This window comes from Puntigrus tetrazona, chromosome 9 (genome assembly GCF_018831695.1).
Source record: "Puntigrus tetrazona isolate hp1 chromosome 9, ASM1883169v1, whole genome shotgun sequence".
NCBI classification, from domain to species: Eukaryota; Metazoa; Chordata; class Actinopteri; order Cypriniformes; family Cyprinidae; genus Puntigrus; species Puntigrus tetrazona.
In genome coordinates, this window is record NC_056707.1 from 4,975,846 (window position 1) to 4,988,728 (window position 12,883).

The following is a 12,883-nucleotide window of genomic DNA, read 5'->3' on the forward strand; positions in this document are numbered from 1 at the left end:
GGAGAGATGGGTGCCTGACGTATGACAGGAGCTAAGTGTAGGTGTGCTCGGGTCCTGACGGATGTTGATAGATGGTGTGTGTCCGAACCTTCCCCCACTAACTATTTTTGGCCAATCAAATCACTGCAAATTAGAGTGTGAAATTTGCAGTGTGTTTGCCATGCGGTTGCCATGACACCCAGCAATAAGTCTCACGCTGGTGTGCGAGTCTCCCCCTCGCCGCTGTGCTCTTATGTCCTCCGTCCCTTTCCCATGTCCTCTCTTGGCTGCTTTTCCCTGCGTTCCTGCGTCCAGCGAGTGGGCAGAGAGTCCAGGAAAATATTTAGCCCCTTAAACAGCAGCTTACTGTTCGCATAGACGTTCTGATACTAAACACCATGTTTCAGTATAGAGCATGCTATATATTTTATGGCACAGTGCTAGTCAAAAGTTTGGAATAATTAGGACGATCAAAATAAATAGTGTCTATTTAATGCATAATCCTTCAGGAATCATTCTAATATGCTGATTTGCTGCTTAATTATTATCAGTGATCTTTTTCATGAAATAAATGCAGCATTTATAAATGCATCTTTCATAAAACATTCAAAACCTTAACCTTTCTCATTTTTTTCACTGGTGCACTACACACAGGATGCAATAATACATTGGTAAACTTAAGTATGCTACAGTCAGGTTTAATCAGAACTACTTGTGCTCAAAACATACACCAATTTGAACAGAAATGCATTTGAATAGAAACGATAAATAATAAACGCGCAAATGTTTTTGTAAAGCACTACGCTGATGCAAAATAAAATAGCTTTGCCCGTGCGTTTTGTTATTAGATTTCGGATATTATTATTATTAGCAAAAACAGAAAAATTAAGCAAAACGTTACAAAATAAATATTAACTGAAACAATATGAAATAAAATCCAAAACTTTATTAAAATAAAAAAAAAAATCATTTTAAGATCTCATTTTTATTCATTAGAATAACTTAAAATAACCGCTATTAAATAATACAAATAAAAAAATACGCATACAAATTTAAATAACAAAAACACAACATTATCAAATCGTTAAAAATGAAAACAAAACAGAAATTATATATAAAAATATCTGTAATGCTTAATTTTATGGTTACACCTATTAGTTGCTTATTGGCATGCATATTACTAAATATTTGGCCATTTATTAAAATAATTCCTTATTCTATCCAATACCTAAACTTAACAACCATCTTACTATTAATAAGCAGCAAATTAAGAGTTTATTATGGAAATGTCATAGTTAATAGTTAATAAGTGTTACCTATTCTAAAGTGTTACCAAAATATCCTATTACAATATATGTATATATAAAATGATAATAGTACATAAGTGATACTCCAATAACACTGCTGTTACACATCCAGTTGTAGAAATGCACTTTTTGAAACGAGTCTTCATCTCAAAAACTCTATTCGTGTCTTTCATGTGTAAAACTTTCATGAAGATAGAAAACCTCTACGGCACCTTAAAGTCAGTTTAGATGAAAAGCATCTGCTAAATGTTACGTAACTTATATCGTTCACAACGAAATAGTTCAACAGCCATCAAATAAACAAAACCTGGCTGACGGAAGCCAGAACCTGTCGTGTGTGTGTGTGCGTGTGTGTGTGTGTGTGTGCGCGCGCAGATATTCAAACAAACTGCAGGATGCACTCTTGTCCTTCAGCGTAACACGTTCAGCTCAAACATATCTTATTCATAAAGCGGGCACACGTTTGGACAGCGAGCGTGTGGGTTTAAAAACACAGGAAAAACACAGAAAGCGCACTGCGGAGCGTGTGAGTGTCAGATGCACTTTATTTAGGTGCCAAACATACAAAAAAAAGAGTGTCACCATTCAGTCGTTCAGGAGAGTTGAGCACGGGTCCACATAAAAAAATATAAAATCAATACTGACTCAGAGCTCTCTGTTCAAACGCACACACTCGCACACCTCCGTAACTTCTATATGTTCAGCCGTGAGATCCAACTTCGAACCCGGCCGGGAGGAGGAAACCAAGAAGAACCGGGGACCGGACAACCATCGATGGCAGAAGATTGAGAACGAGTGTAGAAAAGGGCTGAGATGCTGAAGAGACGCGTGAGAAAGAGGGTGATACAAATCGAGAGAGACAGAGAAAGAGCCATATGAGCTGACTAAGAAATTAGTCCCGTGTCCAGACGCGTCCCCGTCCAATCAGAGACAGGGCTTCACCGCGTTCCGTTCGCTCGGAGAGCTGACCTTCCTGCTTGGAAAAAGTGCAATCGAAAGTCTCTCGATGGATGGCGACGCAGACATGGGATGTACACCGTCAAACATTCGACAATACAGCAAACAAAATACATCGAGGAGTCGAGAGGTCCCACGCTGCGCGACGCGACATGTTCAGCAAACCTAAAAACCCCAGATGAACGGTGGTCTCTGTGGATACTCTAGTAGAACGGCTGCTAGTGGCGCAAAGCACAGCGTCTCCAATTCGGTCGCAAAGAGTTCTTTGTTCACAATCGTTCCGCCGCGACGCTAATGAAGAGTCGCCGTCTTCTCAACTCGTCTCCTAAAGCTGACTTCTGACGGGAGCTCTGTTCCAAAACCTACCGAGCTGCCTCACTGCTCATTTACTACAGAGCCAACGGGACGATTTGACGGGACAGTATCGTTTTTTGTTCGTTTGTACGAATTAGCAACTCGAAGAATTATTAATCTTTGTTTTGCCCCTCGAAAAAGTCACAGGGAGCACAATACAATCATAACTTGCGCCTCATGCTTACTTTAAAGCTTCTCCTTCGTCGTCTGTTTTTTAAACTGATCATAACTGATCATAATTTGACTCAGAAACATCTAACACACATCCATGCATTTAAACCACGGCCTGTGATTCGATAACTACGCAAACCCGTATTGTGATTGCAATTTTACTTTAAAAAATATCATGGAGTGGAATGAGCTTCGAATATATTCGCAAACGCCCGGACGAAATTTTTCAGAGCTCGCCGCGGTGCATTCTGGGAAACTATAGGCAAACATACTTTGGGCAACATGCTCTCCAAGTAGGCGGCGAACTAGTTTTTGGAACAAAGCTATAGTCCTCTCACCGTTTTTCTACCTTTTCATGTTTCAGATGAGACACTGCTGAAAAACGACGGCTTTGAGGAATCGATTCCCAAAGAAACGGACAATTAAAGTCTTCATTAAATGATTATATGGCTATATCAAGCATATGGCTAAGAACCCTCTTGTTTTCTCTCTCTCTCTCTCTCTCTCTCTTTGATCTGGTGACAACTAATTCAGATAAAATCGTCAATACCGTAAGACCAAGAACGTAAAAGTCCGCCTCATGGCCACTCAAGGATCCCGCTCGAACAGGAGCCGTGAAACCTAAGGCAAGCGCTCTCTCTTCCTGCGGTCGAGTCAATCGGGATTTAAAGTGACAAGAGAAAAAGAAAAAAAAAACTGTCAGTCTGCAGATACAGAATGATGGAAAACCGTCGACACTAGAAGGTCTATCAAAGCTACTGTAGTGTGTGTGTGTGTGTGTGTGTGTGTTGGGGGGTTATTGTATATTGCAGGAGGAGCAGCACGGATCGTCTTTATCCGGCTGTGCCGCGTAGTCCATCTGCCGTACGATCTCGGCAAAGAGTTCGTCCACCATGGTCTTGCTCTTGGCAGAGGTCTCGATGAACGGACAGCCCCACTCCTCGGCCAGCGCCTGTCCCTCTCTCACGGACACCTCCCGCTCGCTCTCCAGATCCACCTTATTCCCCACCAGGATCACGGGAACCTTCTCGTACCTGCGGACACACACGGGCGCCACACTTCAGCCGCTTGCACACCCAGCCCCACATCGCCTTTCCTATCAAAATGCATGCCACGGATGCAAAAACACAGAAGATCGAACCTGAGATGAGAAGTTTGACACCACACGAGGTACATATTTCTTTTTTAACATGCAAAAATGCGAAAGAACTCACATACAGATTTTAAACAATACCTTCGGAACATGAAGCAGATTTTAATACGCTTATAAAAAAAGTATATAACAATTTTTTCGCTTCCTTTTTATAATGTGCACTAGAAGAAATAGTTAACTATTTCATTAACCTACTATCTGCAAATGCAGCTTTTGGATACTGTACTGTACATGCACTTTAAGATGCATAAAACAATATTTTAAAGGAAATAGTGTAGGCTTTGTCAGGAAGTCATGCACAGCAAAGCCATTTTAAAGAAAGAATGAGCTAGTATTTATTTATATGTTGCCTGACTTAATAAAACATTGTATGAAAGAAAATGAGTGTTTTTAGTATTTTTATTTTCCATGTACAAAATTTTAGGCTGTATCGATTTTTTTAAAAAAGAAAGAAATGAATACTGTTATTCAGCAGAGATGCGTTAAATTGATCGAAAGTGCCAAAAATATTTTTAATATATTAAAAATATTTAATATTAACATTAAATATTAATATTAGGTTTTTCAACGTCGCTAATAATAAGAACTGGTCCTTGAGCAGTAAATCAGAAAGATTTCTGAGGGATCACGTGACACTGAATAACGGTGCTAGGAATTCTGCTTTGATCACAGGAATAAATGACATTTTACAAGATATTAACCAAGAGAACTACTATAATCAGCAATGATATATTACTGTTTTCGCCGTATTACAGAAATGTAACCTTGACATTAAGAGCATTCAAAAATCTTTAAACGTATCGACGACATTCACAACATTTGAGTTGAATTATCTCAAAACGGGATCACGCTTTTCTCACGGCAGACACACAGCGCGAGTCTTCCTCAAGGCCAGAGGAGAACATCTTCACCCACAAACCACTAATCATGGTCAAAGGGAGGATGAGGAGGGTGGGGCCACCGGAGCCACGCCCCTTACAAACACGCCCTGTTATTAACAAACCACCGATGACGCCACGGGTTGAGAGGCCTTCGCCGTCTCTCCGTTCTCACCATTTGTGGGTCACGAACTAAAAAAATGGGTCGCGCGTCTGTGCTAAAACCGTTTTAGTAACATTTTAGTGTTGCTTGACTTGCAGAGCTCGGGTGTCCCAGCTGGTGTCGATGGGGGCTGTCCAAAAAAATCCCAACCTCCAAATCTCTACCATATTCTGCTCCCTAAATATCGCGCTGGCTTTCGTCGTTGTGATGCAGTAATAATCAACAGGTAATAATCTGCGAGCTGCATATCTGAAGCATCATTCAAGTTGCACGTGTTACTTTCATTTGTTGAACTAGGTTAAAATAAAATATAAAAATTCTGTCAATCGCAATTAATCACATCCAAAATAAGTATTTGTTTACATAATATGTGTGCGTGTGATATATTTTGACGACATTTATTTTAAGTATTTTATTAATTATTAATTTTATTAAGTATTAATATTTATTGAATGGGTATTTACATGTATATATTTATATTTACATAAATACATTTAATATATAAACCTTATAAACCTATAAATCTAATATGGTGACACCCCTAACACGTACACACTAAATATACACACAGATGTGTAAACTTATTTTGAATAATTTTGAATTAATCAGCACTTAAAAAAACAACGTCACTGTTTGCCATTATATAGTTTTTTTTTAATTAATAAACAGTAGTATAGAACGTATTTTTGTAGGTTGGTGTTATATCAGTTGTGAAATGTGCTTTTTACTGTAAATTTAAGTGTAACGCATGCAACCGTAACATTCCTATAATAAAAAAAGTATTAATTAGATTTTTGATGATTTGTTCTGGTATAAACATGGGCCATGCCAATCATCTGTCGTAGTCGTGCACTTCTAAATCTTTCTCTCCCCGTCTCATTCATCCTCCAACAAGAACAAACCGAGGTGTGACGGACGCGTCTCACTCCCACCGTCTCCTCCTCATTATGCGTCGCTTTTACTTGTGAAATATTTATGCCGTTCAATTATTCAATATCTCGTGAAGGCAGAAGCATCCCTCTGCGTGAGAGCGCGGATGTACATTATTTGCGTGGGAACGCGCGCAGGAGTCGTCGTCGTCGTCGTCGGTCTGTGTGAACGGATTTCCGCTCCAGGGAGTCTGAGTTAGAAACTGACCAGGAGGATGGGATTAACGGAATCGCTTTTATTCCCCTAATTATCATCTTTAATTAACTTGCTGTCCCTGATAAGTGAAGTTCCTGTTGGTAATGGACGGCTCCTGGATCTCGGTGCCAATCCTAAAGGATACTAATGGGATCCAGAAGGATCCGGTTTTTCAGCGGGATCTTAATTGATCCTTGGGGAACTCTTATGAGAATCCCTTTTTAAAACTGAATTCTATTAGCATCGTTTTCCGCCACTTGTTGCTTACATGAAACGCTGTCGAACGAGCGGCGCTTTAAAAGCAGCGTGGAGAGCTTCGTTTGCAGTTTCTGAACTGTGTTTACCAGGGAACGTCTGAGTAGAGGATCTGAACACAACGAACAGGTCACAGCTTCAGCAGTACATCCCTGACATGTGAAAACACACACGTCTCTATAGCCTACTGGCCTTTATCACATATATATATATATATATATATATATATATATATATATATATATATATATATATATATATATATATATATATGGTAGTAGGGGACGTAGATGAAGTATGATGAATTGTCTATCTATCCATCATAAAAAAATCACTTTGTAGTTGTGGGCGTGCCCAAATAAGTCCAAAAACGTGTTGTACGTCTGAACATTTTCCTGGAAGAGAAAGACTCACTTCTTAAATCAGCTAAAAGCTTGAACTGTCAACTTCGAGCATCCAGAGAGGCTTCGAAGCCGCGCAAGCTACGGACTGAAACACACTAGGCTTTTACGATTCAAACAGATGAAAAGACAGAGCACAAAGTCGCTGGAACACAGACGAGAGCGGCACCTGAAGCGCGGGTCGCTCGAGCATGAATCTTTCATGCAGACGGCAGTGTGTTTGAACACGGGATGCAGCGCATCAAGGCTGGAGCAACAGGCCTGTAGAGGCCCAGCTACACACACACACACACACACACACACACGCGCGCGCGCGCGCTGGCAGATGATCGTTTTCATCGACATGTCAGCAGCGGCGGAGCGCGAGACGACACGGTAATCGGTGTCAGCGCTCACCTCTTGACTCGGATGATCTGGTCTCTCATGGGCTTGATGTCCTGAAAGCTCTGCTGGTTCACCAGACTGTAGACCAGGATGAAGCCCTGTCCGTTTTTGATGTACAGGTCCCGCATGGAAGCGAACTGCTCCGTGCCCGCCGTGTCCAGGATCTCCAGCACCGACGGCGACGAGTCCACCTCGATCTCCTTGCGGTAGAAATCCTCGATCGTCGGGTCGTACTTCTCAATAAATGTCCCGGTGACGAACTGCACGGTAAGGGCGGATTTACCGACCCCGCCGCTACCGAGGACCACCACTTTATACTCACGCATCTCTCCGGTCTGAAGGGTTCGACGAATCAAAATAAACTCACACGGCGCTCGGCGCGACAACGGCGTTCATGTTTAGGGCGTTTAGACGAGTCTGTCCGCGGACGTAAACACGCCTCGCACAAAGACGCGCTTCCCGCAGCAGCGCTTCATGATCACGGAGCACCGGCGGCCCACGCGCGCCTGCGATTCACGACGGGGAGAACGGCTGGGGAGATGCGGTCGCCAATAACTTGTGCTTTTTATCTGCTCAGCTCCCCATCCTATAGAAGTAGACGAAGACTGCGCGGAGAAACCCAGCGGACCGCCTCTGGCATCGGTGAACTGACACGCGGTCCGTTAAAAACTGATTATGTGAAGCATGTTAGTATTTTCCGTCTCCGTCGTCTCCCTCCGGTCTTCATTAATACACTAGCACACCGCCATGCTCACGGGTGGGGATCCTCCGCCGCGCCGCTCCACTATTGTGAAGTCCGAGTCTTTTTGGCGAACCGGTTACTTCAAGCGGTTCATTCGAAGGAATCAGTTCAAGGGCGACTCACTGATTCTTTTTCGTCACGACGTAATTAGGTCCTTGATATTAACGGGATAGCCGGTTTCTTGAAACGATACGAATTTCTTATTTTTCCTCTTCACTTTTTAGGTTGATGGCGATTGTTTAGGTTTTATGATTCCATTTTTTAAGTCTACTGTGTAAAATGTATTTATATATAGCACGTATAAAAACTGCCGACTAAGGTGCTGTACAGAGGTTCAACAAGTAAAATATTGTAGAAATATAGACATAAAAAAGGGTAGACAGAAGACAAAATAGCCTACTAAGCGAAGATCACACGAGAAGATTAATAAGCCGGGAAAACCACAAAGGATATAGATATGTAATTTATTTCCGCCTCAGAATAAAACTAGAAACGTAATCGCGACATTTTAATCACCCGAACTGAGATACAGGGTAAACCCAAAATGTAAACTTATTTCGCAAACAAAATAAAATAGGTAGGCTATGTAACTTTATTATAACGTTTTAACGTAGCAGAAACATATATCCTAGCTTTAATTTACTTAATTTTCATTTTATCTATTTATTATTTTTTATTAAAAACATATTGTATTGTATTTAATTTGTGATAACAAGTAACTATTAGCCTAGATCTCAGGATTTCAAGAAGTCTGATAAAGTGTCAATAAGGTTCAACCAAAAACTGTATCGTCTTGTATACGTTTTCTGTAGATGATCATTCATTTGTGAGCATTAATTGATACGTTCCAATAACTCAAAAGGCCTATAACCTTTAAGTCTCAATTTTTTATGTATGTATTGGTTTAATGCCGCCATGATTGTATTAACATACAATTCATGCTTAAAAAGGTTCAATGAGTCGTTGACTCGACAACTGCTCGGATTGATTCAGTAAAGAAATCCTTCCATGTTGTGAAGCGGTTTAAATGATTCATTTAAAAGATCCAACTCAATGAGGCGATTTGATCAAAGCGGACATTTTTGCGCCTCTTCCGTCTCGGCTTCCGTACAGAAGGCGAAGCCAGCGCTCTCGTCGGTTAACGGATCCGTGAAGCGCCCAATAGCCGGCCGACTACCGGAAACCGCGCCCAGACACCATATACATCGAAGCTGGGTTTCCGCTTGAGTCAAAACTAGCCGGTTGTCACTGACGTAAGGAAACGTTTGGGCGAAAACCCCCCAAATAGCGGCGGCTGCGCGCGCACCCTATCGGGAGTCGCGGCGGATGTCGTTGCTATGGAAACACGCGGTATACGGGGTTCGTGTAGGTGGCTCGGCTCGGTAATTACTGCTTTCACGGACATTAGCAACCGCGTAGTGCCGTTTTGTTTTCCAGGATATCTGTGTTCCGAACATGTCTAAGTAAAGTAAACTTTCACCCTGCGGCATTGTGTGTGTTTGAGACGATAATAAAACGGAACAATTTCAATAGACTATTATACACAGGCTGCAAAAATAAAATATTCAGACTAAAAGATCACACTCAACCAGTTCATTAATGTTAAACAAAGCACAGTGTATCTATTTAGTTAACAGTCAATATTTTATTCAGTAGCTAATATCTATATGATATACAGACAGCTTATCAGCGAGTAAATCCCAGTACAGAAACAATCACATAAATAAATGAAACACCAATATTTAAAATCACTCAGTCACAGTTGTTACATTCCATGTAAATCCTTTTTTATTTAATTTAATTTAATTTTTATTTTTTACCACAAAACTGTTCAGATTTAACACTTTCCATTGTTCGACGTCCATTTATATGTATTTAAAGTTGTTTTATTTGAAAGAAATAAAGGAAATTGTTGATGGTTGTGGTGGAATATTTTCATATTCTTGAACTAAAATATTAAAATGAATGAGTGGTTTTTTTTTTTTTTTTGGGGGCAGATTTAATAATCTTATTAAAAAGGCAAGCTCTATTACTGGCATCACGCAGGACTTGGTTCAGCATGTTACGGCGATGAGGATACTAAGAAAAAGCAATGTTATTACGAATAATGATTTGCATCCATTACATGCTCTAACGGTGTTTAGGCAGGGTCCTTTTAGTTGTTAAGTGATGTAAGACTGAACGGCGTCGTAAATCATTGCTGCCTGCTGCTATCAGGCTTTTTAAAGTGCAGAAATTGTATCTACAATTTAAAGCAAAGATATGAGAAAGTTGCCTTTTGTTTATTTTATGTACTGTATATCAATTCAGGAAGACACAATGAGAGGAAGAAATGGCGGGAGATGAGTAGCTGTTTTACCAGAGTATTGCCAGGAGTACAATTGCGTGTGTGAATTAGACCGAGTCGGTGCGAGCTTGCAGAGGTAAAGCGTTTGAGGTCAACTGAAGAAAGAAGTGAGCGGAAGTCTGTAGAATAAGGCCATCCTCCACAGAAGAGGACAGCAGCCCATCCAGCTCCTCTAAGAAGATGTCAGGAGTTTGCCCAATGGGGAGGTAGATTACCACAATCTTTACTACAGTAAAGAGTTACTACAGTAATAGCACGGCATTCAAATGAGTTGTAATTGCATAGGGGAGAGTGAGTTGAGTATATTTAGCTGTTTGACATTATTCGCCAGTGCAGCTGGGTGAATCCGGGTCTAAGTCGAACCTGAGACGTTGAGTCTGGATCGTGAAGAGAAAGCAGAAATAAAGTCAGCTCTGTTGACAGCTGTCTGACGGTTCAAAGACCCACAGAGAAAGAAAAGGGGGCAGAAGATGTAGAAATAGGGCGCAGGTTAGCAAGATTGCGTCTTTAGGCTGGACACAGCGCTCACACAACCAATAAATACACCGTCTGAGAGAGAGATAGAGAGAGTGATAAAAGATGCGGCCTCCTTCTGATTAGCCTAGCATTTAGCAGGGCGAATGGCTGACTAGCTATTGATACTCGTTTCGTTCTCAGCCGAGGGGCACTTATTTAAGTGAAAATGCAAAATAGAAATAGGTAGCAAACTAAATACTCCTTCCTAGCAGCAAGTAATCGTTTAAACGACACAAGTACGTACAAGTTTTAAAAACAGGTCTCGGTCTCTTCTGGTGACAAATCAAAGCAAAAACAGCGATCACAGTCACTGCATTTTTAACTGTGCAGCTCGTTTTGCTGCTCGATTTTGAAAATGGTGTGTGTCTCAGCATATTATTTTAATGACATTTAAATGTCTGAATTATGAACGCACTGTTTCGCAGAGCACACGGTTACCATTTACTCCTCGTTATTTACCTACAAAGTCTAACGAGCCTGAACCTCCGCGCTGAGGTAAAAGATGGATACGGTTCATTTAAAATTCACTGCCAGTCGTACAAGGACTAAACGCTAGGTGGCGCTGTCGGGACAAAAGAGAGCTCCTCCGCCCGAGTGTGGAGGTCCTGCATGCAACAGCCACGAAACACAAAGCACAGCCTCCACGAACTACCGTCTGGCGTTTTACAAGCACACACGAAACATATCCATAACATGCGTAATACAAATAACATAACAATAACTTTTTATGCATCACGAATGAAATATATTTTGTGATATTGAGTGCTGTTGAGTAAATGTATTAAATCTGAAAGGATGCATTTCATTCAGTCTTTTTATATTCCAAAAATAAAATAATGTGAAAAAAATCGATCATGTTTATCATATCAGCACTGGGTCTGTTTTCTGCATGAAAAAGAAGCGTAAGACACGTAAGAAGGTGCAAAACTTTCAAATTAAGCACGCTTCCTTTACACAAGTGACTAGTAAAATATCTGGCAGCAGATAAATGGAGATTAACGAATTAATTAAGCCTTTCAGAAGCATTATTAATGTACTTTGTGCGTGTGCAGATGAGTTCTGGCTGTGTTTTGCGTGGCCTGTTAATCACGAGGCAAATGGAAACGTGGCCAGACAATAGCTGTATGCTAATACGATGTATGCTTCGCTGACACAAATGTTAAGCGATACTCCTTATAATGAACAGGAAGGAGTGGGAAGAGGAGGAAGAAGCAGCTGTGTGTGACTCTCTCTCAAGTCGTCTTAGGCGCTTGTGACTTTCTTCTTTCCGCTCCTCCGAATTCTGTAATGCCGGTGAACGGGGGGGTTCGAGATTTTGAAGGCCAAGAAGAGCGCGGCCATCCATCTTCAGCTGTAGGGTGAATAAAGGCCTTCCGAGGCAATCTTCATTTCCTGTTTTGATCCTGTTTTTCTCACTTATACAGACCAGAAATATTCATTTAGATGCTTTGATGCGAATGAGGAGAAGCACAAGCAATTCATTAAAGGAGCCAATGATATTAGAGGGTCTGTATTGAATTACGAGTAAGCTGATTAAAAATATACAGTGCATGAATCACACGCGCACACATTTCCTTAATAAGCGCATTGTACCAAATCATTCATTTTAATGCAAGTGCATAGTAGTTAAGTGCTACATAATATAAAAATCTCTTAGATTGATTGCGCGCCTATCCTTATTGACACTGTTATAATTTCATAATTACCCGTGTTTTTTTTTGTTAACATATATCATATGCATTTGTAATTATTATAAGTCATATATACTGACACACGTTGCCAAGGCAATCACCCCAGGTCGCCTAGCAACAGCCTAGCAACACCTTAATTATAAAACAGTGTTGCTGTTGGAAGAAAGGATGAAGAAAATATAGAGACACAGAGAGAAGAAATACATTAGAACTCAAGCAAAAATACAGGCCTGGTCTAATTTTTAAAAACATAACACCAGATTATTGGCTATCCTTATTAACAAAAAGGATGTGTGGACCGCTCAGAGATTAAAGATCGAAAGAAAGAATAAAAACATATAAAACTGTTTCCTTTTACACCCTTAACGTTTCCGATCTTGGCAGACGAAATCCCAGAGTAAACCATTTGCATTGACGCTTTTATGAGCTCATGAACATCGCCTGCTACCTTTTACAGCCG

At 40.8% G+C, this 12,883-nt stretch overlaps 1 protein-coding gene across 1 annotated transcript; it reads right to left on the reverse strand.

The window, feature by feature from the left end:
• Positions 1–1,813: 1,813 nt before the first annotated feature.
• Positions 1,814–9,751, reverse strand: LOC122351620 (ras-related protein Rap-2a). The gene is made up of 2 exons (XM_043248828.1): positions 7,140–9,751; positions 1,814–3,802 (listed from the first exon to the last, which is right to left on the reverse strand). The coding sequence occupies exons 1-2, from the start codon at positions 7,451–7,453 to the stop codon at positions 3,565–3,567; spliced, it is 552 nt and encodes a 183-aa protein (XP_043104763.1). The 5' UTR covers positions 7,454–9,751; the 3' UTR covers positions 1,814–3,564.
• Between the last annotated feature and the right edge of the window lie 3,132 nt (positions 9,752–12,883).